This window comes from Nannospalax galili, unplaced genomic scaffold (genome assembly GCF_000622305.1).
Source record: "Nannospalax galili isolate Female #2095 unplaced genomic scaffold, S.galili_v1.0 scaffold945, whole genome shotgun sequence".
Lineage (NCBI taxonomy): Eukaryota > Metazoa > Chordata > Mammalia > Rodentia > Spalacidae > Nannospalax > Nannospalax galili.
In genome coordinates, this window is record NW_008352650.1 from 1605869 (window position 1) to 1633435 (window position 27567).

Consider the following 27567-nt stretch of genomic DNA (forward strand, 5'->3'; position numbering starts at 1 on the left):
GGGAGTCTTTTAGATAGACCCACTGAAGGGGTACCCCAATTGCCTCACCCTGCGTCCCTGTTCAGCATGGAAGAAGCCAGAGTGATCAGTGTCCCTATTCCCTACTGGCAGTTTGGGTAACCCCTTCAGAGGATGGCTTGATAAGAATAGGAGGTAAGGAATTGGCTAGGCAATTAAGGTAAAAAGACCGCAAAGAAATGTAGCAAGTTTTTTGGCTAAAAATCAAAATGTCCTTGGTCCTGTTAACAACATACTGTTCCAAAGGCCAAAAACATCAAAAGTATTTGGGAGCAAATATCTAACCCTATTTTAGGGCTACCTCTTCAGAGGGGGGAATGTTGGAGGGGAGGGAGTGGGCACGGATTTGATCAAAACACTTTATATGCATGTATGAAATTCCGAAATTCTCAATAAAGTTTTTGTAAAGGTTAAAGAAAGAAAGAAAGAAAGAAAGAAAGAAAGAAAGAAAGAAAGAAAGCTGAGCAGAGGCCAGAAGAAGCAGCCAGTAAGCAGCATTCCTTCATGGTCTGTGCTCCAGGTTCCTGCCCTGAGTTCCTGCCTTGGCCTCCCTTGGTGATGGACTGTGCTTGTAAGCCAAATAAACTCTTTCCTCCCCCGACCCCAAAAGTGTGTGAGTGCGTGCACGTGTGCCACGGCACCTGTGTGGAAGTCAGAGGGCAGCTTTCGGCATCCAGTTCCTGCCTTCTACCTTACCGAGCAGGACTTCTGTTTCTCTTACCTACCACAGTCCAGGTTAGCTGACCTGTGCACTGCTCACGATCCTGCCATCTCTGCCTCCCATCTCAACATAGGAGTACTGGGATCTCAGCTCCACACCACTGCATCCGGCCGTTCGTGTGGTTTCCAAGGATCGAACTCAGGTCATCAGGCCCGTGCAACTAGCACCTTAACTTCCATCTCCCAGGCCCAACTTTTTGTTTTTAAGTTCAGAGTTAGTAGCTCAGCCAGAAACTCGGTGAGCTGTGACCTCTTGAGTGACCTCTGCTCCATCTTCTCTAACATGGGACAAACACATGACCTCAGTGCTATCTCAGTGATTAACATGGAGACCCACAGGGCACAGGACAGGCTGAGTCATGTTTAAAATCCCTGTCTACCCAGGCCTTCCTTGGAAGCAGTGTCCGCAGATGCACTACAGTTCAGACCAGGATGTGATAGAGTGGGGGATCATAATCCAGGAACTGGCATCCTTAGCAGAAGAGGGGAGATCACACAGAATGGGGGAAGGCTGTGTGAAGACAGACTGAGGCTGGAGCCTCCAGGAGCTGGACGAGGGGGCCTGCTCCACACCCTGACTTGGACCTCTGTCCCTCAGGCTGTGAGAGGATATTTGAAGTGTCTTTTTTTTATGGGTGTGAATGTTTTGCCTGCATGAATGTAAGTACACCTATACACACAATAAGGCCAGACAGGGCGTCGGATCCCCTGGAACTGGAGTTAAAGAGAGCTGTCAGCCGCCATGTGGGTGCTGGAAACCTAACCCAGGTTCTCTGCAAGAGCAACCAGTGCTGATGAGCCATTTCTCCAGCCCTTACGTTACCTTAAAGTGTCCGTTTTACGGCTCCTTGTCACAGCAGCCCCAGAGCACCCACACCAAACGCTGAGAAGGCAGGCTGGCAAGCTGCTGGGTATGTAAAGGTGCCACCTGTAGGAGTGGTCACCATGGCAACAGTGAACCCCTGTCGACCCGAGCGGAACTTGATGCCCAGTACTCCACATAGACCTCTGACTACACTCACAACCCCATTTCATTGCTGGGGAGACTGAGGCTCAGAGTCACACACTAGAGATTGCGGGTAGAGTTCAGTTCACACCAAGGTACCTTGCTACAAAATGGCCCAGGCTGTGGGCCTGCTGGATCCCTGGGACCTGGCCTGGCCCAGCCCACAGCCCCTCCTGACATCATGTCTGAGCCAAACACATGTGCATGGTGGCACATGAAAAGGCTGAGCACTAAGGAGACCCAGTCCAAATTCTTTGTCAGCTGCTTGGAGCTCCTGGAGAGGGTGGCAGCCAGCGCCTGCTAATGAGCTGGGAGCCGAGGGGAGGCCGGCGAGCAGGGCCCTGCTTGCTGCCCGGGCGTTCCAGCTTCCTGACCTGCCAGAGACTTCCTGGCCGTTTCTAGACCTCCCCCGGGGCTGCCAGCCAGCCCAGGCACTCGGAGCTGCCATGCCCTCTCCGCAGCAGCTCCTGTGGGACCCCCAGGAGGGTTACCCTGCAGGCTCGGGAGCAGCTGGTGGCAGCCGAGGTGGCCGGGGGTGGCTTGGCGAGGGAGAGCCTCCGAGAGGGGCCTGCCAAGTGCTAGGAAACATAAGGCGGGATGAGTCGTACGGCAGCACAGAACAGATTGCAGGGTGTCGAGCGACGGGATGTTTTAAAGAAATAAATCTCAGCTCCCGCTGCAGAAGCGCAAACAAGTGAAAACAAGGGAGCGGGGCTCCCTCACCAGGCTGCCGAGGAGCCTGGGAGCACTGAGCCAGCCTTCCCCGAGCTCCCTGGGCACGGGGGGATGCCCACAGCGGGATCAGAGATGAGGTTCGGAGACTTGGGAGGATGAAGACCCAGCCCTCTCAAAAGAGCGTCTTTATCAAGATTTCTGGTAGCTCCACTCCGTGGGTCTCTGTGGGATTTGCCTTCCTGACACCAGAGGGGACAGCACCCATGGACCAGCCGCCAGCTTCTGACCCCGCATGCCAGCCCTCCCCAGTCTTCACTGTAACTGAGTGGTCTCCTAGACACCCACATCCCACCAAGCCCTCATGCACTGGCATCTCCTGCCTCTAGAGCTCCCTGCCTACCCCCTCTTCTCCTTTCCGTCTTCTCAGGGCACCATCCCTCATGGGGTGGGCAACCTCTGACTTGGAACAGACAGGAAGGGGCGGGGAGGGCTTGCCTGTTCTCACTGTGTCCTTCCTCTCTCCCAGCATCTTGGGAAATGTTGACTCATCCTTGGGCCTCCCTGTGCACAATGGCCACAAAGAAAAGGGTCAGCAGGCCGTGAGCAAGCCACAAGGGACATATCACACCCCTGACACCTGGAGCAGGTGGTGCCAGGGACCTCTGCGGCAACACCCAGGGACCCACACTTCCAGACCTATGGATCCACAAAGTACGCCAATTCTAGAATCTTCTCAGATACTTGGATTTCTCCCAGACACCCTCACTTCCATCCTCTACACATGTGGGAAGAACGGAGACCACCACACCAACCATGCGTGATAATGCCATTAATGATTCAGCCAGTGAGCTGATATCCTGTTGTCATAGACCCATTTCCTCCCAAAGGCAAAAGCACCTACATTGTTTATTCCACTCCGTGAGCCCTGTGGGATGGGCTGGCCCCTGCTGGGGGCCTGTAGAGTCAGCCATGGTACCTGTGCCAGGGGTCCCCACACCAGCTGCTCCAGGCCCTGCATGTGGCTTCTAGGAAACATATCCCTTGCTCTCCACGGCAACAGCCACCTTGTGGAGGGGTCACTGCTCCTTGTCCCGCCTTTTCCTCCCCCTTCAACAAAATTTTGTAGGCCTGTTATGTATGGAAGAGTAAATCCAACTCCAGGACCCACTCCTGTCCTCGAAGGACTGTCCGTGTAGACATGTATCTGGCCTGTTAGAATTTCAATCCAAGAAATATTAATAAAACGAAAAGTTCCAGTTATAGACCGTTGGGTTGCATGATGCTAGGTGGGGACCCTGGCGACCAAGCCCACGCTGGCCCCTGAAGCAGCCACAGGGAGATGCCCGAACTGCTTCTGAGATCTCACAGACCGGCTGGGGAGCGGGCCGGTTGGCTAACAGCACTTGCTGCTCTTAGAGGACCTGAATTCGGTTTCCAGCACCTCATTACAAATTTAAAATTGACTGGAACTCCAGCTCTAGGGAATCTGACATCCTCTTCTGACCTCCAAGGACACCCACACTCATCTGTACGTACCACCCCACCCCAACAAATGCATACAAAAAAAATTAAAATAAGGCAGGAGAGCTGGCTCAGCGGTAAGAGCACCGGCTGCACTGCAGAGGACCCGGGTTTGGTTCCCAGGACCCACATGGCAACTAACAATCCAATTCCAGGGAATCCAATGCCTTCTTCTGAATTCTGCAGACATTGCATGACACAGGTGCACTTACATACATGCAGGCAATACACTCATACACATGAAATAAAAACAATAAAATATTTTTAATTAAAATATTTTTGGAGATCTTTTTTGAGACAGGGTCTTCCTGTAGCCCCAGCTGGCCTACAACTCACTATGTAGACCAGGTTGGCCTTGAACTCACAGAGATCTGCCTGCCTCTGCCTCCCAAGTGCTGTGATTAAAGGCGTGGGCCACCACATCCAGCCAAAAAATAATTAAAATATTTTTTAAAAATTAAAAATAAATCTTTAAAAACCTTTCAATTGGTTTTCTTGCTTAGATTAATCACAAAATAAGGTATGTGAAATTTAGAAAAAACTGTCCCTTAATGGCATATTCTGAACACATTGGCACATCGTTCTCCAGACCTGGCTATCTAACATGGCAGTTACTGGCCACAGGCACCATTTAAACTCAGATTAATCAATACATAAAATCAAAGTGCTCAGTTGCCCCTGGGGATGTGCTTCATCAGTAGAGCACCTGTCTAGCATATACAACACTCAAGGGTCCATCCCCAGCACTGAATCAGCCAGGTGTGGTAGTGTGTACCTATAATCTCAGAAGGCTGGGGCAAAAGGATCAAGAGTTTGGTTCCCAGCACCCACATCAGGTGACTCACAACCATCTATAACTGTAGCATCAAGGGATCTGAGGCTCCTGGTCTCAGACAGCTAGGATCACACACACACACACACACACACACACACACACACACAATTAAAGATAAAAAAATGTATAGGGTGGTTGGGGCCAGGTGTGGTGGCTCATGTCTTTAATCCCAGCACTCAGGAGGCAGAGGCAGGCGGATCTCTGTGAGAGCCAAGCCAGCCTGGTCTACAGAGTGAGTTCTAGGCCTTCTGGGGCTACAAGGAGAGCCCCCCTCAAAAAAAAAGTGCTTGGCTGTGCCTGCCATGCCTCTACAATGTCAGACTGCACAGACCCCGACCGTTCCCTTCCACAGCCAGAGTCCTGTTGGGCAGCAGCTGCACGGAACAGCCTCACAGATGCGTCAGCCCTTTCTGTACCTCATTGACGGCATGTGTACAGTCAGTCATCCCTTGCTGCTGCTGTGGTGTGTGTGTGTGTGTGTGTGTGTGTGTGTATGTGTGCACGCACTCATGGAATGCCAGAGGTCAACCTCAGGTCTCACTTCTCAGGTGCCATCAACTTTGTTTTCTTAAAAACCATTTTATTTTCTATTATTTTTATGTATATGAGTGCTTTGCCTGCATGTATGTAAGTGCATCGTGTTGTGTGATGCCCAAAGAGGTCAGAAGAGGGCAGATCTCCTAGAACTGGCGTTAAGGACAGTTGTTAGACACCATGTGGGTGCTGGGAACCAAACCCAGGTCCTCTGCGGGAGCAGCCAGTGCTCTTAACCGCTGAGCTGTCTCCATACCCAGCTTTGTTTTTGATTTTTGGGTTTTGGTTTGGAGACAGGGTCGCTGACTGAACCCGGGGCTCAGACTAGGCTAGACTGGCTGGTCAGTGAACTCCAGGGATCCTCTCATCTTGCCTCCCCAGTGCTGGGATTACAGGCATGTGTCACCACATCTGGCTTTTTTTTTGGTCTTTTTGAGACAGGGTCTCCCTGTAGCCCCAGCTGTCCTGGAACTCACTATGTGGACCAGGCTGGCCTCAAAGCCACAGAGATTCGCCTGCCTCTGCCTCCCAAGTGCTGGGATTAAAGGTGTGCACCACCACACTTGGCTCTACATCTGGCTTTTTACATGTGCGCTGGAGATGGAACTCAGTTCTTCACACTGGTATGAACTGAGCTACCTCCCAGCCCTATGCTGGTTTTGCTGCAACAGCACAGGCCTTCCCAATATGATGACTCCTGCCCAGGGCTGCCAAAGGTGGGTGGGGCAGTCACAGGCCCAGTGGGAAGGCAGCTTGTACCAAGTGACCTACATGAGTAGGTCAGCTGACACTCCTAGAGCCAGTAGTGAAGACCTGGGCGATCGGCCCTCTTCTTGCCCGTGGATATTGAGGAGCACCCAGAACGACTGGGCACCTTTTCTCCTTTTCGCAGTTTGGGGCATTTGGGCAGGTAAAGGGCAAGCTGAAGATGCCATGTGGGCTGGCCACATCCTCACCCAGCTGGCTCTCGGGAATGGACAGAGTCCCCCTCGGTTGGGAAACAGGCGAGAAGAGGTCCACTGACAGTGTCTGGTGTCATCTCCCACCCCTCAAGGCTTGGCCCTGTTGGCTCCTGACAACAGGGAGGGCTGTGGTGCGGAAGCAGAAGGGACCCGAATCCAAGCCCAGAGAGCTGTGGACCTCAGGGGAGCAGGGAGTCTGAGCCAAGCCCCACAGACAACCCCACCACCACCACGACCTCAAGCACTCTGTTGGTCACCCATCTCCAGGCTGTCTCTGTGCCACGGGTGGGGAGTCACAAGGGAGACCGCGGGGCTTGGCGAGTGGCCTGGCTCTCTGAGAAATTGGCCCTGCCTGGCTGAACCCCACAGGCAGTAGACGGATGTGGAGATCCCAGGGATCCCTGCCACGCTTTTAATCACTCAGGCCTTCTGTGAACTCCTCGCCAAGGAATAAAATGTTGGGGGCCACCACTCTGCCATCCCAGACCGGCTTCTCCCGGCCCATCCTCAGCCAGCTACCCTGCCCGCACATGTAGTTCTCCAGTTCTGCCACTAGAGAGGTCCCTTGAGCCAGACTACCTGCCCTGCCCTGCCTGGGGCTCAATTCCCAGGTAACCGGGAACCAGGATTCCAGGCACAGCCAGGGGTGGGTCTCAGAGCCAAGGCCCTGCCCAGAATCCAGTGCTCTGGATCTCAGCCCCAACACCGTGCCTGCCCAGCACACAAGGATGCCTTCTCCTCTTGGCCCCGTCCCGGCCATGGTTCTCAAGGCTGCTCCAAGTGGAAACTTTTGGGGAGAGAGGTTTCAAAATATAGTGATGGACTGGACCTGGAGGCCCATGCCTCTCATCACAGTTACTCGGGAGCTGAGGCAAGAGGGCAGAAAGTTCAAGGTCTGCCTGGTCCATAGGGTGAGTTCAAAGTCAGGCTGGACAATTTAGTGAGCGTCTGTTTCAGAAAATAAAAAGAGGTCTGAGGATGTAGCGCAGCAGTACAGTGTCCCCTAGATTCAAGAGACCTGGGCTGAATCCTCAGCAGCAAATGGGCGGAGCTGAGATGGCAGACCACGTGCCTAGCATGCATGAGGCCCTGGATTTAATACCACTGAATAAACGGGGTGTGGTTGGTGCACACTTGTAATCCCAGCACTCAGAGGATTAAATTTGTCCTCTTTAGCTACATAGTGAGTTCAAGGCCAGCCTGGGATACATGAGATTCTGTCTTAAATATATATATATGACCTTCCTCCACTGACCCATCAATGATGATTTAAATAGTCTGGGTAAGGCCAGAACATCAGGGAATTCCTAGACTGAGGATCCCTGTTCCAAATGTCCACAGAACCAGCCATCATAGGCTAATCATAGCCATCTCCCTGCTTCCAAGGGACCGAGATGGCACTGGACACAGGGGGGAGCAAAAATAAAGCAAACCAAGGGTCTGGAGAGATGGCACTGGCTGCTCTTGCAAAGCACCCGAGTTTAGTTCCCAGGACCCTCGTAGTGGCTCACAACAGTCCATATGTCCAGTTCCAGGGTATTCGATGACCTCCTTTGGCCTCTGAGGGCATTGCATGCTTGTGGTATACTAATATATATATATATATGATAAAAATAAAAATAAATACATCTTTAAAAAATAAAACAAACCAAAACATGTTGGAAAGCTCTCAGCAGTCCATCATGAATGGCAGGGTTGGGGTGGGCCAACCCCAAGAGCTCCTGTGGTGGAGCTGGGGCCACACCATGGGCCGTGCTCTGTGGAATCTTTAAAAGGCAGAGACTTTTGCAGTCGTGAGGTCATTAGGGATGTGGCCTGAGAAGAAATCAATGCAGTTCTCATGGGACTTGATTAATTCTCTCAAATGAATTGTTATGAAAAGCTTGCCAGCCCCTGCCTGTCTGTGCTCTGGCCTCCCGGCTCACCTCGGCATTCTGGGATGCAAACAGTAGGGCCTCACCAGAGGCCAGAGATAGATCCACACCTGCAGTTCTGCAGCTCTGCACTAGGCCTAGGCTTTCCGGCTCCAAAGCGGCCTGCCACATAAGCCTTATTTTTTTTTATTTACGTATGTATTTATTTGTGTTTACGTGTGTGTATCTCTGTGTGTGTGTGTGCATGTGCCACATGTAAAGGTCAGATGACAGCTTTTGAGTCAGCTCTCTCCTTCCACCATGTGGATCCCAGGGATCAAACTCAGGTCACCAGTTTTGGTGACAAGCACCTTTATCCACTGAGCCACCTTGCAGGTCCAGACCTCTTTTCTTTATAAGTACTCAGCCTCAGGCATTTTGTAACAGCAACAGAAATTGGACTAACCAACACGGTGTGTCCCCTGAACTTAGACCAAATTGCACTGATACAGTATGAAGGGTCCAAGAGACATGGATCTGTTGGGGCCTCCATGGCTGAGACCCAAAGGGTGAGCAACACAGACAGCTGGAACAAGGCCAAGGAGCATTGCTTCTGCTTCTTGGGGGGGGTGATCACGCCCTAGAGCCAGCCTCCATAAGACAGCTCCCAGCCCATGCCCCTGACCCTGTAACCCAGCCTGGCACTTGAACTTCAGGTCAACCAGCCCTGAAAGGGGGTTCTGAGCTGCACTTCACACCCACGAGGCAGCTGCATTTCAGATGCACAAGATCTCACAGCCAGGAGTGAAGCTGGGGCAGGAAGCAGACCAGTCAGGTTCCAAGGTCACAGCGTGCTGCCACCAGTGGCCTCCTGACAGCCATACACCGGGCCTGGAGTTGTGGGTGGGAGCCAGGCTCCAGGGGAGGGCATTGAACAACAAAGTGAGACGTGTCCTCTTTGGTCTGGGGGATGGAGATAGCCACCCAAATCAAAGCATGAGGGTCCCCTAGAGCTGAGGCTGTACCTACTTGGCTGGTCAGGAGTGGGTTAAGAGGAGGAAGCTTGGGGCCAGGGCCTAGGGCAGAGGGATCCAGTGCACCCGAGAAACAGCTCCAGTGTTGGCATGTCCCATGCCCCTGTATCTTCTTACAAGGGGAGACTGAGGCACCAGGAAGATGAGCTTGTCCTTAGTTCATGTCAAGCATGGAGGCCAGTGCTCAGTAGCACAGCAAAGCCTGCTTCCTGGATCCCAGTCCCTTCCAGGATGGGACTTCTGGACACACAGTAGGTCAGGCTCTGTCCATCCTCAGCAGGGACTGTAGGCCAGGATTGCCATAAGGCAAGGCCACCTTTATCTCAGCCTGACACCAGGGTGCAGGGACACCCACAGGTACCACTGCACTGCTCCATGATACCACCAGGGGGAGCTCTAATGGAGCCGCCCCAGCAGCACTGCAAATTCCTCCCAGGCCAGATCCTAACACTGCTGGGCTCAGCAAATCTCGGCAGGCCTGGAGTTCCCAATTCTTCCATCTCCACCCTCAGGTACCAAGACAAACGTTATCACCTCTGCCTTAGGCTTCGGTGGACCACATCTTATTGAGGAGGAAAAATCGGGATGCAGTACATCTCAAATTCGTTCCTGCTGGAGTCAGCAAGGTGCACGTGCCCCTCTGCCCTGCCCCCTGCTGCCTGGCTTATCACAGCAGCTGGTGTGACTGTGTGTATTCCAGCCCCAGTGCGGACCCAGCTGTGCTGATGACCTTGAGCAAGCCAAGGACCTCCCCTGAGTCTCATACAGGAGGGCAGCACCAGGACCTAGCTCACTGCTTGAAAGCATACAGTCCCCCAGAGCTCGCTGACCCCAGAGCTCGCTGACCCCAGTGCCTTAAGGGTTCACATCAATATTCACCAAAAGCCCCACTCACCCATGAACTCCATAATTAATTACATTCTGTCTGGCTAGCACCATCACACACCAGTGTTAATTATTATCACCATTATTTACATAACTCTAGCAAGCCAAGGACTATACCCAGGGCATAAGAAGATACTGGTGTCAGATATGCCCATTCTCGGCCTCCCCTGGGCACCTTGGGTTGGTGCAGGCACACTGTACATGCATAATCTCTGAGAGTCTGAAGACAATGGGTGATGGACAGGGTGAAGGCTTTCTTTGATCTGAGGTGCAACTTGGGCTTCAAAGGTCAGAGGACCCTCCCCAAGGTTAAAATCGAGCTCCTGCCTTGGATCCCTGAAAGTACAGCATATGCCATCAAGACCACCAACCAACGAGTCTGGGCACCTCAGCTCCCCATGGGTGCACAGTGGCTTCCAGCAAAGTAAACAGAACCCCCCCATTGTGTTTCTGCCTCTGCAGCTGGCAGATGTGTGGAGTCCCCAGGACCAGGCCACATACCAGGTGCATTGTAGGGATAGCACAGAAAGGGCCTGCAACCCAGCATGAACTCAGCGTACTCCTACAAGCCTCATGGTACCACTGTCAGGGGGCTGAGAGACACCCAACACTCTCCTGCCCCCTTACCAAGAGAACAGGAAAGTCCAGGGCTCCTGGGGACGGGGCCTTGATCAGAGGCCCTCAGACGCCACCAGACCTGGTGAGTCTGAGGGAGAGAAGGGAACTGACAGGATGAGAAGTGGGGAAGATACCACAGAACCCACGGTACATCTTTCCCAGTCACCACGTGGTGGCCCCAAGCCTCAGTCAGGGCCTCAGGGAAGGGGCATTTGCATCAGCCACAGGTTGAGCAGGCGGGTGGTAAAGAGTCCCATAACCCAGGCCAGGTCTGGAGACTCAAAAGCAGGAACTCACCTGCCCTCGCTCTCCAGGAACGCAGAGCTGCTGCCCTCCGCCAGGGCTGCGCTGATGGGCGAGAGGCAGAAGGGCGAAGAGAAGGCATCAGAGTCAGAGTCAAAGGAACTGTCCCTGCTCACGCCATCGGCCGACAGCTCCAAGGAGCCCTCTTCCTCCCCAGCCTCAGGCCGTGGCTCCCTGCCATCCTCCATCCCATCCTGCGAGCTGACTGCAGACAGAATCCCGGAGTCGCTGTGGGCAGGCTGTGAGGCGGGCAGGATCCCATCTACCTCTGGACCCTGGGCCAGCTTCTCGCCATTTTCGCATGAAGGGCTAATGTGCACGGTGTCCCTGGTGTTTTGGGTAACCACCAGAATGTCCTCATCTTTAGGGATTAGGGGAGGCCTTGGTTCTGTAGGGGAGGGTTGATAGGGGGCCCCCAAGCTTGTGGTGCGCCGTCGCCGAGGACGGGGTGCCTTGCGCACAGGGGAGCTCTCAGGGGTGATGTAGCGCAGGGCCTCCTCATCCTGCCTCTGGATGCGAGAGTTGGGGACCCACGCCAGAATGAGGGTGGCCCCCAGCAGTTCGTCCTTCTCCATGTATAGGCACAGGTAGCCTGTGGGGAATAATGGGCGGGTTGGTCAGGGGGCTGGGCAGGCTGTGCAGCCAGCCCCCCAGATACATACACAGCACTAAAGAGAGAGAGGCAGATGGGAGACCCGAGTTCTACTTCACAACAGGAAGAGATCCAAGATGGGTGACACCTGGGCCTCTTGAGTGAGACGTGGCATTCCGGGTATGACTTTTTGAGGAAGGGGCCACTTAAAGTTGCTCCAGAACACCAAGACCACACAGACTGCCAGTTGGATGAAGGGGTTAGAGTGAATGGCTGGATACTCAGCTCCTAGGGGAAGTGGCATCTCCTAACACAGCTCCAGGTTGTTTGGGGGGGCGGGGTGTCCTGATTCCCAGGCACTATTTGACTCCATCCCCAGGCTTCTTCATCTCTGGTTTCTGCACTGAAAACTCTTTAACAAGAGCCAGCACCATCAACCACATCCCTGGGGACTCAGGCTCCAGCCAGAATCTCTGGTGTGCTTCTCTGTTCAGCACATGTTAGGAAATTCAGGAACATTGGTCAACTGTTCATCACAGTCATGTGAGAGGGAGACCCAGTGTTCTCACACCCTCCAGTCACGTGGCTTTGAGATCAAGATGAGAGCTGAAGATCTGTTCTCAGCATCTTTGGGGAGTGTCTGGCCTTTCTTTCTGAGTGCCTCTCTTTCTCTTAACCCTCATGCTTAAGCCTATATTAAAATATCTTTATTAAAGCTCAATTCTGCTTCATAAGCTTGCTAGGCCTCCTGAAATTCTTTTCTGTGTTAAAACCACAAATCCCAGTTTGGCCCTTGAAGCCTAGGGGAACTCCTCAGGCTACTGAAGGTGACAGTAGTGAGCTGTGTCCCCCAAACATTGACAACAGAAGGAACGCTCCATCCTTAGGGATCCCCAAGTAACGGCCACAGGTGACAGAGTCTAGGAAGTTGACCTTCCTGGTCTCCAGAGTTCTGGTTCCGGCTCTCATATAGTGGCGCCCTGGGGGGTCAGGGGGAGTTAGTGAATTTCTGACACGTTCCAGCTGGTGCTCCCTGGCCTCAAGCCCCACTCCCCCTCCCTGGCTGGAGTTGCCAGTAGCCTCACCTGGATGGTGCTCCCCAGGGCCCTGCAGCCCCTCAGGTGGGTGTACACAAACATTGTTCTTGGAGTAGATGATCTCTCCATCCAAGACGGAGGGGGACCCGCCGCCGCCCCCCGTGGTGAGGGTCAGGAGGTCCGAGGCCTTGGAGGAGGCCCGGCGAAGGAGGCGGCCCAGAGACATGGCTGAGCCCACGTTTCCATCCTCCACTCACTTTGGTGCAGGTCGGGCTCCTGGAGACCTGCGGTGGGAAAAAGACAGGATGCAACCATGGTCAAAATGAGGGACTGTGCAGATGCCCAGCACCATCAGGGTCCCACCCGTGAGAATGCTGCTCACACAGGGCCTGCGCAGGGCATGTGGGGGGCTGCACCTCCATATTCACCATTCGTCCTCAGGCCATGCTGTGCAGCCTCCCTGGGCTCCACCTACCACATGCCACTGGCATCTGTCTGCACAGTTTGACAGACAAGAGTGTCCAGAGATTGTCAGGTGTCATCCACTGAGGATGGAGGCTGGAGGAGCTTTTCCCACCAAGGAGCAGTTTCCTAGAAGCCCTGGGGTTCCCTCTGCTTGGTCCTCACACTCCTCAGCATCGGTGAGCTCCTCCTAACTGGGCCTTCCCCCGACCCTCCTTCTCATTCTTCTGCCCACCCACCCCTTTGCCTATTTGACCAGGGTGCCATAAACATGTGAAAGACCTAAGTTTATATACAATTATATTTTTTTACAAAAACTAAATGGAAAGATCTGTACTCAGAAAACAAAGAACTCTTACAAAGTCGTCCTGCAAAGAAGCAATTTCCCAGTAAAGAAAACAAGCAAGCCCCACAAGAAGAAATCGGAAGAACTGAGAAACGGGGAAAGAAACGATCTAGCTTCAAATAAAAATCCAACACCCTGAAGTCTGGACAAAGCTCCTGCTAAGGCTGAAGATTTGGAGCCGGGGACGCAGTTCAGTGGGTCGAGTGCTCGCCTAGTGTGTGCAAAGCCCCAGCTTCCATCCCCAGCACCATAGAAACCAGGCATGATGGTGCACCCCTGCAATCCCAGCACTCAGGAGGTGGAAGTGGGAGGGTCAGGACTTCAAGGTCATCCTAGGCTATATATGGAGCATTGCCTGGGTGGTGAGTTGACACCAGCGAAAACTAGAATCAGCCAAAGGTCTGCGGCAGCGATGAGAACCCATCAGAGGGTTTGCATGTGGGTGCCCACATGATGGTATCTGCATGAAAGATGGGTACTCGAAGCCATGCTCCCTCCTGGTGGGCATGGATGACGGGGGGCTAGGACTTCTGTCACAGCCAGCAGGGACAGACCAGCTTCTTAAGATGACCCATCCACACAGGGGCTTCAACTCCATCCCTTGGAAATGAAACAAAAGGGCTTGGAGCCAATATGATAAAATTCTCGAATTGGCTTGGATAAGCAAAGCCTGGTGCGGAGGCATATCATGTAGCGGCAACCGGACAGACACCGTGACGCCTGCTGCGACAGGGATGGGGCTCGAGGGGGTTAGGCAGCGTGAGGCAGCGGCTTGCTGCTTTAGGGCAGGAGCATGGCCTCAGAAATGTTCTGTTGTGTGGACATCATTGAGTGTACCTGTGTAAACTGAACTAGCTACAGACCCTACAGGACCAGCCACAGGCGGGTGGCCCATCCTTAACCAGAACATCATTTGTGGTACATGACTGTAAACCACAGACAAGAAACACTGCACAGTTCTGCACGAAGAAAGCGGTGTGGGGGCTGCCCAGGGCTCGGGGAGGGCTGGGGGTTGGGGTGGAATCTGGGGCTGAGGGATGGGCTAGGGGAAGGGCCTTGGAGTTGGGGAGGGGCATGGAGCTGGGGGAGGAGCCTGAGGCTGGGGGAAGGCCTGGGGTTGGGGAGGGACATGGAGCTGGGGGAGGGGCCTGAGTTGGGGAAGGGTTGGGGTTGGGGAGGAGCCTGGGCTGGGGAGGGGCTCAGGATCTGTGTCTAATACCCTGAGAGTTCCAGGTCAGGGGAAGATGGAAGAGTTTCTGTGACAGTTGCGCAGTGTGAATTAACTTAGTGCCTCTGAACTCTATCAGGCATGGCTAAATACATTTAAGCATATTTTATGCATGTATTAAGTATTTTTATGCGTATTTTACTACAATAAAAATATCAATTGGTTGAGGGCCTTAAAATCCAGAGCTGACTGAAGGTGTTTCCCAAAGCAAGTCCCTTCCACCCCCAGTACTTGAAGGACTGGGAGGCCCAGTGCTTGGTCCTCAGCCCCATCTGCCTCTCCCCTGACCTCTCCCTGTGTTCTCCTGCCTGTAGCCCTCTACATATCTTCAATTACCTCTGAAGCGAGGACTCTTCCCCCAACCCAACAGTCTACAATGTCCCAGGCAGCCTGGGAGCAGTCCTTCTGTCTCTGCTCTTTTTGATGGGTCCAGTAACTCGTGTGTGTGTGTGTGTGTGTGTGTGTGTTGCTGGAGACTGAAGCCAGGGCTAGGAAAGTGTTCTGCTGAGCTGCGCCCTGAGCCTGGATTGTTTCCATGGGCAGATGCATGGCTCTGTCTCCCCCAGCTCAGAGGTTCCCAGCCACAGGATCACCTTGAAAGTCACCCAGCCTTCTGGAGACAACAGAGTCTCCACTGCTATCTGGACCCTGATCTACCTGCTCCTTCAGCCCAGCAGGCTCAGATCCCCCCTCACCCAGCACTCTCACTGCAGGCTAGAGGAGAAAGCATCCGTTGATCCAGCAGTTGGCAAACCTGCTCTGTAAAGAACCAGTAACAAACACTACAGCTCACTAGGCCACAGACTTGGTTGTGACCGTCCATCCAACGTGTCCCTGATAGGGCAAGATCAGTCTTAGACAAACCAGCTGGTTTGTAGCCTAAAACAGGAACTTTCTAGAAAATGAAGCTTGACTCTTTTTTTTTTTTTTTTAATTCTGTCATTTTCATGTCCTGGCCACCTCTCATGGACGCCCTCTGTCCACTCCCAGTAAAGGATGGCCCTCCCTCATCTTAACCATTGTTGATCTTAGGGTCTAGACACTTTATCAGGTATCACGGCACATGACAACAAAGTTATGACCCTTGTTTAAAAGTCACATCACAGGCTGGCATATGGCTCGCGATATGGCTCAGTGGCAGAGTGCTCACCTGGGATGCGCAAGGACCTGGGCTCCATCTCCAACAGTGGCCAAAATTAAAAAATCACATCACAATCTACATCAGAGCACGTTATAATTAGTCACCATTAGCCACCCAGAAAAGCCACATCCTTCTTCTAACCATGCTTCCGTCATCCAGAACACTGTTAGGCTCAAGGATTCTTCAAAAGCACAAGGTCAAGGCAGGCCTGGTGGCACAAACAGGAAAGCCCAGCATTTTGGAGGCTGAGGCAGGAGGATCACGAGTTCAAAGCTATCCTGGACTAGAATGAGTTCAAAGCCATACTAAGCAACTCATCAAGACCCTGTCTCAAAACAAAAAAGTTGAAAAGAGGATTGGAGGGCTAGAGAGATGGCTCAGCAGTTAGGAGCACTTGATGCTCTTGCAGAGGACCCAGGTTTGGTTCCTAGCACCCACATGGTGGCTAACAATCATCTGTAACTCCAGTTCCAGGGACTCTGACACCCTCTTCTGGCCTCCATGGACACCGTACATACATGATGCATGTACATACATATAGGCAAAACATTCACACACATAAAAATAAAATTTAAAAATTAGGACTGAAAACATTCACACACATAAAATAAAAATAAAATTTGAAAATTAGGACTGGAAGAGCTGGAGAGATGGCTCAGCAGTTAAGAGCACTAACTGCCCTTACAGAGGACCTGGGTTCAGTTTCCAAAGCCCACATGACGGGCAGACAACTCTCAGTTCCAGGGAATCGGATGCCCTCTTCTGGCCTCCATGGGCATTGCATGCACATGGTGCACTTTATACGTGCAGACATAAAATAAAAATAAATAATTTTTTTTTTGTCTTTTTGAGACAGGGTCTCCTTGTAGCCCCAGCTGTCCTGGAACTCACTATGTAGACCGGGCTAGCCTCAAATTCACAAAGATCCACCTGCCTCTGCCTCCAAGTGCTGGGATTAAAGGCATGCACCACCACGCCCGGCTAAAATAAGTAAATTTTTAAAAATTAAAAAGGGAGCTAGAGAGATTGCTTGGTGGTTAAGGGCACTGACTGCTCTTGCAGAGGACTTGGTTTGGTTCCCAGCATCCACATGGCAGCTAACAACCATTGGTAAACTCCAGTTCTAGGGGATCTGATGCCCCCTTCTGACTTCTGTGGGCACTTCATGACGCAGACGCACTTACATGCATGCAGGCAATACGTTCAGACACGTAAACTAAATGATTTTTTAATTAAAAAAACAAAACAGAACTAGAGCTAGCCATGGAGATGTATGCTTTTAATTCCGGCACTGGGAAGGCAGAGGCAGATGGATCTCTAAGGTCAAGGCCAGCCTGGTCTACACAGCGAGACCCTGTCCCCTCCCCCCCGCCCCCCATAAAGGAGAGAACTGAAGATAAAGCTTAATAACTGAGCACTTGCTGAGCATGTGTCGGGTTCAATACCCAATACCACACACACTCACAAAAAGACACCCTTTCCCTCACCCAGCCAAGCTCAACAGAAACAGCACCAGCCACACAGACAGCTTAGTATTTTCTAGTAGCAGTATTTGAAAAGGGAAGGAAGTGAAGTTCATTTTTAACACACAAAAATCCCAAAATTATCGTTTATCATCAACACGAAAACATGATTAATGAGACATTTCGTATTCTTCAAATCTTCTGAGTTCCTGCCGGCCACACCTGGGTGCTCAGGGCTGCCATGGCTGTGGCCTTCACAGCGGCCCCAGAGGGTGGCAATGCAATACATACCGGGCCTTAAAACTCAGCCTCACTTAGGAAGCCGCATCAGCGCCAAGCTTGGCTGCTGACAACACTCAGCTTCTTCCAAAAACTAAAACCATCCGCCTCTCGTGGCAATGTTTGCCACACTGATGATAATCAAAAGAACGTGCTGGAAGTTTGAGGGGAGATTCCAAAAGCCGCACTGTGTCTGTGCGGTGCATCCTGCTACCAAACGTTCCACATAAGGAGAACAGAGGTTCCCAGCATCCAGAGGCAGACGGGAAAAACTGGGAACAGGAGGCCTAGGTCTTCAGTGTGGGCATTCCTCCCTGCCTCACACTGGGATGGCTGAGTCCACAGCCCTCTCCCGGAATGTTCTGGAGAGGCCCAGCTGCTTGTGAACAAGCCAGAGCAGGTCTGTTCCACATTAGCCAGTATCATTTACTCTGGTAAGACAATTCTTATTGTTAACATGTAGCTGATCTTCCTCTCTTTCATCTGAATTAAACCTGCCTCCCAATGTCTGGTGTCCATCAGGCTAAAAGGAGAGAATCCTCAACCTATCTTCAAAGGAACATCCTGAGCCAGTTCAATTAGGTGTAAAAACCCTCCCTTACACTGGGTGTGTTGACATCTGCCAGTAATCGGAGCATTTGGGAGACTGAGATGGGAGGATCAGGAGTCTGAGGCCAGCTTGGCTTTGCTTGGGTGGTGGGGGCCAAGATGGCTCAGTGGGAAGTGCTGTTGCTACCAAGCCTGATGACCTGAGCTTGATCCCTGCAGCCCACATGGTAGAAAAAGAGAAACAACTCCCACAAGTTGTCCTTAGACCTCCACACACACACACACACACACACACACACACACACACAAATGTAATAAAAACTTGTTTTAATCTCTGGGCTAGGGCGTGTCTCAGTGTTAGAGCCTCGCACATATATAAAAGCTCTGGTTTGATTCCCAGCACTGGGGGGGGGAAACAAAGACAATGACAAAGGAATAAAAGTTAATTTGACACAATAGAATTAAAAAATATAACCAAGGAGAGATGGTTCAGTGGTTAGAGCACCGCCTGCTCTTGCAGAGGACCCAGGTTCAGTCCCAGCACCACATGGTACCTAACAACCATCTGTATCTCCAGTTCCAGGGGATCTGACACCTTCTTCTGACCTCTGCAGGCTTTGCACAACACAGGTACACTTACATGCAGGCAATACACTCGTACACGTAAAATAAAAATAATAATTTTTTTTAAAAAAGAAAATTATGGGCCGGGTGTGGTGGCGCACGCCTCTAATCCCAACACTCAGAGGCAGAGGCAGATGGATCTCTGTGAGTTCAAGGCCAGCCTGGTCTACATAGTGAGTTCCAGGACAGCTGGGGCTACAGGGAGACCCTGTCTCAAAAAGACCAAAAAAAAAAAAAAAAAGAAAATTATGATGGCCTGTGGGTATCTGGCTCTATCTGGCTCTATTTGGTAGAACCTGCCTTACATCCAAAGCCCTGTGCCCCATCCCCAGCACAGCACAAACCCAGCATGGTGGTGTACATTGTAATCCCAGTATTTGCCTGAAAGGGGGAGAAAAAGGCTACATGAGACCCTGTCTCCAAACGAAGAAAGAGGAGGAGGGAGGAGGAGAGGGAGGAGGAGGGGGAGGACAAGGGGGAGAAAGAGGAAGGAAATTAGGAAAGAGGCTCAGTGAAGAAGAAAGAACATATTCCTGCAAATAACAAGCTCCAAAACTATACTATATGTACATTTTCTGCTGTCTTTTATGGCCAGTCCAAAAATTTTAAAAATTAAAACCCACACACTGGAATTGCATCTTACTTTCAGTTACATGGCAAACACATTTCTGGGTGTTGTGGGTTGAGATACATCTCCTGAGTCTCAGGTGTTGTGGGCCTAACCCCCTAGCTTGGCAGGTGGCCTTATCTGAAGAGGAAATCAAGCTAGCATGGGTCACTGGTGTGCGACGCAAAATGAAGGCGATCCTCATAAAACGAAGGAATTTCAGGACAGATACACCTTCACAGCCATGTGGCTATGAAGACAGCTTCCTATAGGCCAAAGGGTCGTCTCCCTCATGGCCTCAGCAGGAACCAGCCAGCCAGCACCTTGGCTGTGCACTTCCAGCTTGCAAAGCCATGAATAAATAGATGCTTCCTGTCCTAGGGGTTTAGTCTGTTAACCACATACAGCTGCCCAGGGGCTAACACACTATGTTAGCAAAGTTCATCACTCAAAATGCCAACCTCCATTGTGCGTGCGTGTGTGTGTGTGTGTGTGTGTGTGTGTTAGCACAGGCTGGCCTCAAATAAACCAGCTGCCTCGCCAAGGCTGTCCTTCATTCAGATCCTTCCTCCCAATAACCTTCATTTTTGCTTTGTGTTTTTAGACAGAGTTCTCCATCTCACTATGTAGCTGGGGATGACCATGAACTCCTGCCACTAGACCCAGTTTTACATGGTTTTAGGTATGCAGCTCAGGGCCTTGTGCCCTGTGTATACTAAGCAAATACCAGCTGGGCCTCAACCTGTTATAGCTGCATTTGTTACGTTTTTATTTATGTATCTGAGGGGGGCATACATGTGCTGTGGTACACTTGCAGAAGAGGACAACTCGCAAGAGTGATTTCTCTTTCTCCTTCCTCCATGTGGATCCCAGGCATCTAACTGGGGTCACCTGGATTGATGGCAGCTGCTCTACCTGCTGAGCCGTCTCCTGGTCATTCCTGAACTGCCAGACATTTGGTTTCCAAAGTTACCATTTACGTAATAAATTATTCTTTACTAGTAAATCTTCCTCAGCAACTTCACTCTTTGCAGAGGGTATTTTCTGGTCTTCCTCACTGTTCTCCTGGGGGTATTAACAGGACCGTCTCACAGGTGGCAGCTGACTGATTTCCAAACCAGCTCCAGCAGCAGTGGGAATTGAATTATTGGTGGGCTGGCAATGGAAAATGGGTGTCTGGTGGTCCACCTGCTTGAGCAGGGTCACCCATTGTGATGCGACATTTCTGTTGATCCTATCAACTGTCCTTTGATGTGCTTTGACAAGATTTCTGCCTGGGCTTTGGGCTTTAATTATTACTTTTTTCTTTGAGACAGAGTCTCATTATGTCATTCTGGCTGGCCTGGAACTCAGTATGTAGACCAGGTTGGCCTTGAACTCACAGAGATCCACCTGCCTCTGCTTCCTTAATTTTAGGATTAAAAAGCATGTGCCACCATGCCTGGTGGGCTTTGAATTTTTTTTAATTTTTTAAAAATTTTTATTTATTATTTTTGTTTTATGTGTGTGCATGTATTGCCTGCATGTATGTAAGTGCACCCATGTTGTGCAATGCCTGCAGAGGACAGAAGAGGCTGTCAGATCTGTTCTTAACCGCTGAGCCATCTCTTAGCCCCAGAAGTTTTATTTTTATATAAGAACTCTGAGCCCTTTGGGAAAGCTCAGAGGTAAAGGCAGTTGCCACCAAGCCTGAGCACCTTAAGTTTGATCCCTGGGACCTGCATGGTGCAGAGAGTGAGCCAAGTCCTACAGGCTGTCCTCTGACCCCCATATGTGCTGTGGCGCCCACAAACACTCAAAATATATGGTATGTAATTAAAAGAAAAAAAGACTCTTCATAAGAAAAACATAATTCTTTACCACACTCACTGGGTGTCTCGTTTAGTTTGCCTTAATTCATTTGCCTTTTTTATTTTACTTTTGTGTGTGTACGGTGCTGGGATCAAAGCCAGGCCTCATTCATGCATACTGGGCAAGCACTCTACCACTGAGCTACAGCCCCAGCCCTTGATTCTCACTACACATCCCCGCAGGCTTTGAACTCAAGATCCTCCTGCCTGAGCTCCCCAGTGCTGGGATTACAGTGAGCACTGCCAGGCTCTGTTTGCCATTTAATTACATCATCAATTTTGAAGGACAGAAATCGTACATTTTTATAGAAATTGATGGTGACCCGTCTTCAGCAATTCCTTTCCACTCCATAGACTCCTTCCAAAGCCACAAAGTCACTAAATAGTTTATATTCTATTTTACTTACATCTTTAATTTTCAATAAACTACCTTTGCTACTTCAGAAAGCCTGATGCAGCCCATGTGCCTTTACCTGGGAAAGCCTCGGGTATTGATGTCAGCCAGTTCAGAGTGAGCATTTGTACTGGGTTTACTGCTGTTTCTGTTTTTATTATTTACTTGGTTATCTGATAAAAACAGGGAAATTGATGCTAACGTCATAAAGTTGGAGTGTTTGGGGCCTTTGGCTGTGACCTGGAGGCCTACACAGTGTGGCCGGTGTCCTGTCTGCACCCCCTCAATCTCTCCAAGCTGCACCCATGAGGAAGGTACGTGTGTACCGTAGGATTGGCGGTTCTCACCACCAATGTGCTCCCACGAGATGACCTTGCCACAGGTGAAGTTCATGGAGAGGTAGGGTGATGGGAGTCAACCACCTCCTCTCCAGGCCATCATCCCCACCCCAAAAACAGCACCAAGAATAAAATGCTTTTGCAGGAAGCCACAGGCCTTCTCCAATCAGCAACAGAAGGACTCTATGGGAACTGTTACCAAGCACTCCCCAGGTGCTGACTGGCGGCTGGGCCTTGGTCCTTCCAGCACCTACTAGTCCTAGACCCACAAAACCACAGCTTGTTTCTGAGACCCACGGGTAAGCCTCTTGAAAGCTTCCTGAACTGTCCCTGCAGCGACTTCACTGAATCCCAGGCCTCCCCTGCTTTTGCTCTGTGAGAGATGCCTGATGCCATTTAGAATACAAGGCCCATCCCAGGGCTCCTCCCCCATCCAGCCAGGGACAGAGCTGCCACCAGGCCCAGAGGAGGGGTGGGCTAAGCGAAGCTGGCAGCTTTCCCTGGCTCCATCCTGGGCACCCCTCCCCCACTGTCAGCCCACACCACAGCTTCCTGTGCCCTGGTGGCTGCCACACCTGCCACCTCCTGGCGAAAAGAGCTGGTGGAATACATGAGCCAGTGGAGCGAGCGCTGGGCTCCTGGCTCAAGTGCATCCATAACCCATCTGTGTTTCCAGCCAGAGAATGCTGATTTGGGTTCACCCCTATGGGTCTGATGGCAGAGAGGGTTAACAACCCCAGGGAACCCTCAAGGAACAGGGATGGAGCAGGGAGGGTACCACAAGTCTCTGCAGCCTGAGTGCCCTGTGCCAATGGGGCCAGGCCAGGAAGAGGAGGGTGGCTTTCCAAGCTCAGCACAGGGGTGGGGCACTTCAACCCTTAGCTACACGCAAGGTTTCACCAGAGGCATACATACGACCCATGCCACACACACGCACACACACGCACACACTCACACATACACACCCTCCATGCTGTTATCAGCTCTGCTCTGCTCTCCAGCTGCATAAATAGTGACTCATCAGCCTGCCGGATTCTATCAGTGTAAGGGGGGGGCTCGATGTCTCCAGGTTGCAGATGAAGCTCCCACCCAGGCCCATGCTCATCTGCCCCAGGGTCCATAGACTCATGAGGGTTCGCTGTCCCCAGGCGGCACTAGGCTTTCTGAGCAGGCACCCCCGGGTTGCTGCTCCTCCCTCCACCATGGGCTCTGTGGGGTGCTGAAGACACTGGACAACACGCCACACAGCGCGGCACTCCCTGCCAGGCTCGGCTCCTGGCTGCAGTTCCTACTGAGCTAAGCAGGGCAAATCCTGCCCATCACATAACCAAGGCTTGGCTAGTATCTAGCCTCTGCTGGCCCTTGGTATAGCCCCAAGAACCAAGGGCCAGGTGAAGGCTAGTCTGCAGTGGGGTGAGCTCCTCTACACAGCCAGAAAAACCCAACTCTGGAGGACTTGAGAGTGATGTGATCAGAGGCTCTCTGTGGAAACCAGGACCCCAAGGTCAAGTCATCTCCCCTCCTGCCAGTCCCTCTCTGTGATGCACCCTGCTAAAGGGGCACTCAAAAGCCTGGAGGCGCCCACACACCTGCACCTCTCACTGGGCAGCAGCTGTGGAGGAGGACGGGCAGAGTGATGCGAGACAGCAGCTGGAGCTAGAGGGTCAGGTGCATCCTTCCGCCCACCTGTTTTTCCTGTAACTACAGAGCATGCCCATTTCTGCTTAAGGTCCTGTCCACAATACAGTCCCAAGTCCTCACCCAGCCTCCCATTACACTTAGAGGGTCCTGGTTGTACATGAGTTCCCTCAAATATCATGTTTCAGTCTTTCCATGTGCACAGGAGTGCTGGAAGGTTCCATGGGGAGGCTCTCATAGGAGGACCAAGTCCCCAAGGAGGTGTGAAGATGTTAGGGATGGAGTCTGATGTTGGAAGAGAGCAATGCCAGGTGCTCTAAGCAGTCCTGATGGCCCAAGGGCAGAGAAACGGAGGGAGCTTTGGGGAGGGAGGGACGGGCTTATCAGGGGCCAGGCACCCATGCCAAGCTGTGAGGAGGAAATCACAGAGCTCAGAGCAGAGCCTGCTAGGAGGGATTGCTGTTGGGAGCAGCCACTAGGGAAGAGGAGCAGGTGAGGGAACAGGAACCAGGCTCCCATTTCAGCTTGGGACCAGGGCTATGGTGGTCACTCAACACTATGAGAGAGCTTAACATTGAAGCCTATGTTTCAAAATGGTTAGGGTAGTAAATTCTGTTATATAATCTACCATTAAAAAAAAAAAAAAAAACATGGCTGAGGGGCTGGAGAGATGGCTCAGCAGTTAAGAGCACTGACTGCTCTTGTAGAGGACCCAGGTTTGAGTCCCAGCACCACATGGTGGCTATGAACTGTCCTTAACTCAAGTCCAGAAGAATCCAAAACACGCAGGCAATACACTCATACACATAAAATAAAAATAATAAATAAAATATTTTTTTAAAAAGCAGAGCAGAGCTTCACCAGGACTAGACTTCTCTGCCCTCCAGTAGGGCCCAGACCTGAGGCTAAGAGATCGAAGCAACCTAAGTGTCCCTCAACTGACAAGTGGATAATGAAAATGTGGTGCGTTTACACAATGGAGTTCTACTTAGCAGTAAAGAAAGATGAAATAGTGAAATTTGCGGACAAGTCTCCCAGCCACCACCCATCAAAGCAGCTTCTTTTTCAAGAAACAGAGATAGTTACAGAGTTCCACAACCGGCCACACAGAGATTCTCTGTGAACTGCCCAAGCCTAAGTGGCACATCTAGGACGCAGCCTCTACGCCTAGGGCTCAGGGAACACAGAACAGGGATGAGGAGAACACGACTGCGTCTTTCAATCCTCATCAGTGAAGCTCCCTCATGCAACAGAGGGCCAGGAACGCATAAGGTCACAGATGGCCAAATGCAGAGAATACAGCAGTTAAGAACACTGACTGTTCTTGCAGAAGACCTGGGTTCGAATCCCAGCACCCACATGGCAGCTAACAACTGTCTGTATTACACACAGGCACTCATAACGCATACACATAAAATAAAAATAAATAAATTTTTTTAAAAAAATATAGAGACTAAAAGTCTACAGTGTGGGTCCTTGGACAGGACTCCTATATTAAAATCCACCCACCCAGGGCTCAGGGAACATTTTGCAAGAGGAGGCAGAAAGATTGTAAGAGCCAGGGAGGAGGTGCAGGCCCATATGGAAATAGAGTCCTACAGGCTCCTGGGCCCCTTCTCATATGAACCTACAGGAGTTGTGTTGGCATGCACAAGACCCATGCAAACACAAGCAGACAAAACCCCAGCACAGAACTGTGGAAGTGAACAGCAGGCCCCAATCTTAGTCTAAGAATTATTGGAGTTGATCACTGCTGGGTGAGGAAGAACTGATCTTAATGGGAGGGACTCTAGATAGGCTGACTAGACCTCAGTGGATGAACTTGCACTGAGGGACATCTGGGGACACTAAGTTGACACAGCAGGCCTTAACACAAATAACAGAATGTAGGAACTCAAATGGTGGCGCTATGGGAGGGTGCCAAAGGGGAGGAGGTGTACAGATGATTAAGAGATTCTGTATAAAATATAGAAAAATACAATAATTTTTTTAAAAAACAAAAAATTGTTCTTACAGTCAAAAAAAAAAAATATCTTGGGCCAATGCTGGAGAGATGGCTCAGGTTCAAATCCCAGAATCCACATGGCAGCTAACAACTGTCCATAACTCCAGTTTCAGGGGATCCAACCCGCTCTTCTGTCCTCTGTGGGCATTGCACGACATGGGGTACACTTACACACATGCAGGCAACACATAAAATAAAAATAAAAAATAAATAAAATATCAGGCTATCAAGCCTGGCTCATTGGGTAAGGGCACCTGTTGCCAAGCCTTATGACACAAGTTTGATCCCCAGAATTCACATGGTGGAAAGAGAATTGACTCCTCCTGCAAGTTTTCCTCTGGTCTCCAAACACACATTGTGGCACACACATACAACACACACAATAAATAAACAAATAAATAGACTGGAGCAACAGCTCAGTGGTTAAAAGTGCTTGCTGCTTTTGCAGAGGACCCAAGTTCAGTTCCCAGCACCCACACTGGGTGGCTCACAACCACCTGTAACTCCAGCTCTAGGGATCTGGAACCCTCTTCTGGCCTCTTCAGGCACCTGCATTCAAGTGCACCTACATCCCTCCCACACACACATACATATTTTTTTAAATACTTTTAAGGGGCTAGAGAGACAGCTCAGTGGTTAAGAACACTGTTCTTGCAGAAGACCCAGGTTCGATTCCCAGCACCCACATGGCAGCTAACAACTGTCTGTAACTCCAGTTCCAGGGGATCCGACGGCCTCTTCTGTGCTCCACAGGCATTGCACGGCATGGGTGCACTTACGCGCAGGCACAACCCTCATACTCATAAAATAAAAATAATAAAAAATAAGCTGGGCGTGGTGGCGCACACCTTTAATCCCAGCACTCGGGAGGCAGAGGCAGATGGATCTCTGTGAGTTCCATCTAGCCTAGCCTACATAGTGAGTTCCAGGACAGCTGGGGCTACAGGGAGACCCTGTCTCAAAAAGACCAAAAAAATAAATAAATAATAAAAAATAAATAAAAAAAACAAAGTCAAGGATTTCACACAAGTGAGAATATAGTTCTTTTTGAACTTTCTGTTTATTACTCTGTAAACCCAAGACTGCTCTAAAAAACTGCAGCCTCAGCCTGAGGGATGGCTCAGTGGGTAAAAGCTTTTGTTGCCTGATGACCTGAGTTCAGCTCCCCAGAATCCATGTCTTCTGGGGGTGGTGCACATCAGTACTCCCAACCCACCTATGGCATGATGTGAGGAGACAGGAAAATCGCCTAGAACTCTCGGCCCAGCAGCCTGGGTACTAGGCACAGTAGAAACAGTAAGGTGGAAGGCCAGGCCAACTCCAGAGGTTGTCATCTGACTTCCAGATGTGCCATGGCATGTACCCCCTCACACAGGAATGTGTACACACACACCATACACACACACACACACACACACACACACACGTATCAGAATGCTATTTAAAATACAGTCCTTCACACCAGAAGCCTGCACATGGGTGTTTACAGCAGCTGTGTTTATAATTCCAGAACTTGGAAAAGATAATTGGATAAACTCAGGTCCCTCCAAACAATGGACTACCACTCAGCACATGAAAGAACCAAAAATGCATGGGAGAGCCTTAACGGAAGAAGCCAGTCCTAAAAGGCTGCACACAGTCCTAAAAGGCTGCTCAGCATCCCTAATCCAAAAATCCCAAATCCAAAAATGCTCCGAAATCCAAAACCTTTTCAGAACCAATGTGACCTCACAGGTGGAAATTCCCACACATGACCTCATATGCTGAATCACAGGCAAAACACAGGTGCACAAAAACACAATAAAATTACCTTGGACTGCGTGTATAAGGCACACATATGAAACATTAGTGATTCTGTTCGCCTTGGGTCTCCTCTCCAACAGACCTTATTATGTATGTGCAAACAAGTTAAAAAAAAAAAAAAGAACTCAAAATGCAAACACCCCTCATCCCTAGAATGTTGGCTAAAAGGTGCAACTGACCAGTGTATGAGGTTCTGGAAAGGACAGAACTAGCAAGAGCCAGGCATGGCAGCACACACCTTTAACCC

The 27567-nt window shown here is 50.9% G+C and overlaps 1 protein-coding gene across 5 annotated transcripts in view; it reads right to left on the bottom strand.

The window, feature by feature from the left end:
- Window positions 1–27567, bottom strand: part of Tbc1d16 (TBC1 domain family member 16) — a 104504-nt gene that overhangs the window by 65377 nt on the left and 11560 nt on the right. For all 5 annotated transcript variants that reach the window (XM_008849676.3, XM_017802342.2, XM_017802343.2 and 2 more), the window contains exons 2-3: window positions 12642–12877; window positions 10959–11556 (exon numbers count right to left, since the gene is read on the bottom strand). In XM_008849676.3, coding sequence (XP_008847898.1) covers window positions 10959–11556; window positions 12642–12819 — 776 coding nt within the window. In that variant the 5' untranslated portion in view covers window positions 12820–12877. The remainder of the gene's footprint in view (window positions 1–10958; window positions 11557–12641; window positions 12878–27567) is intronic.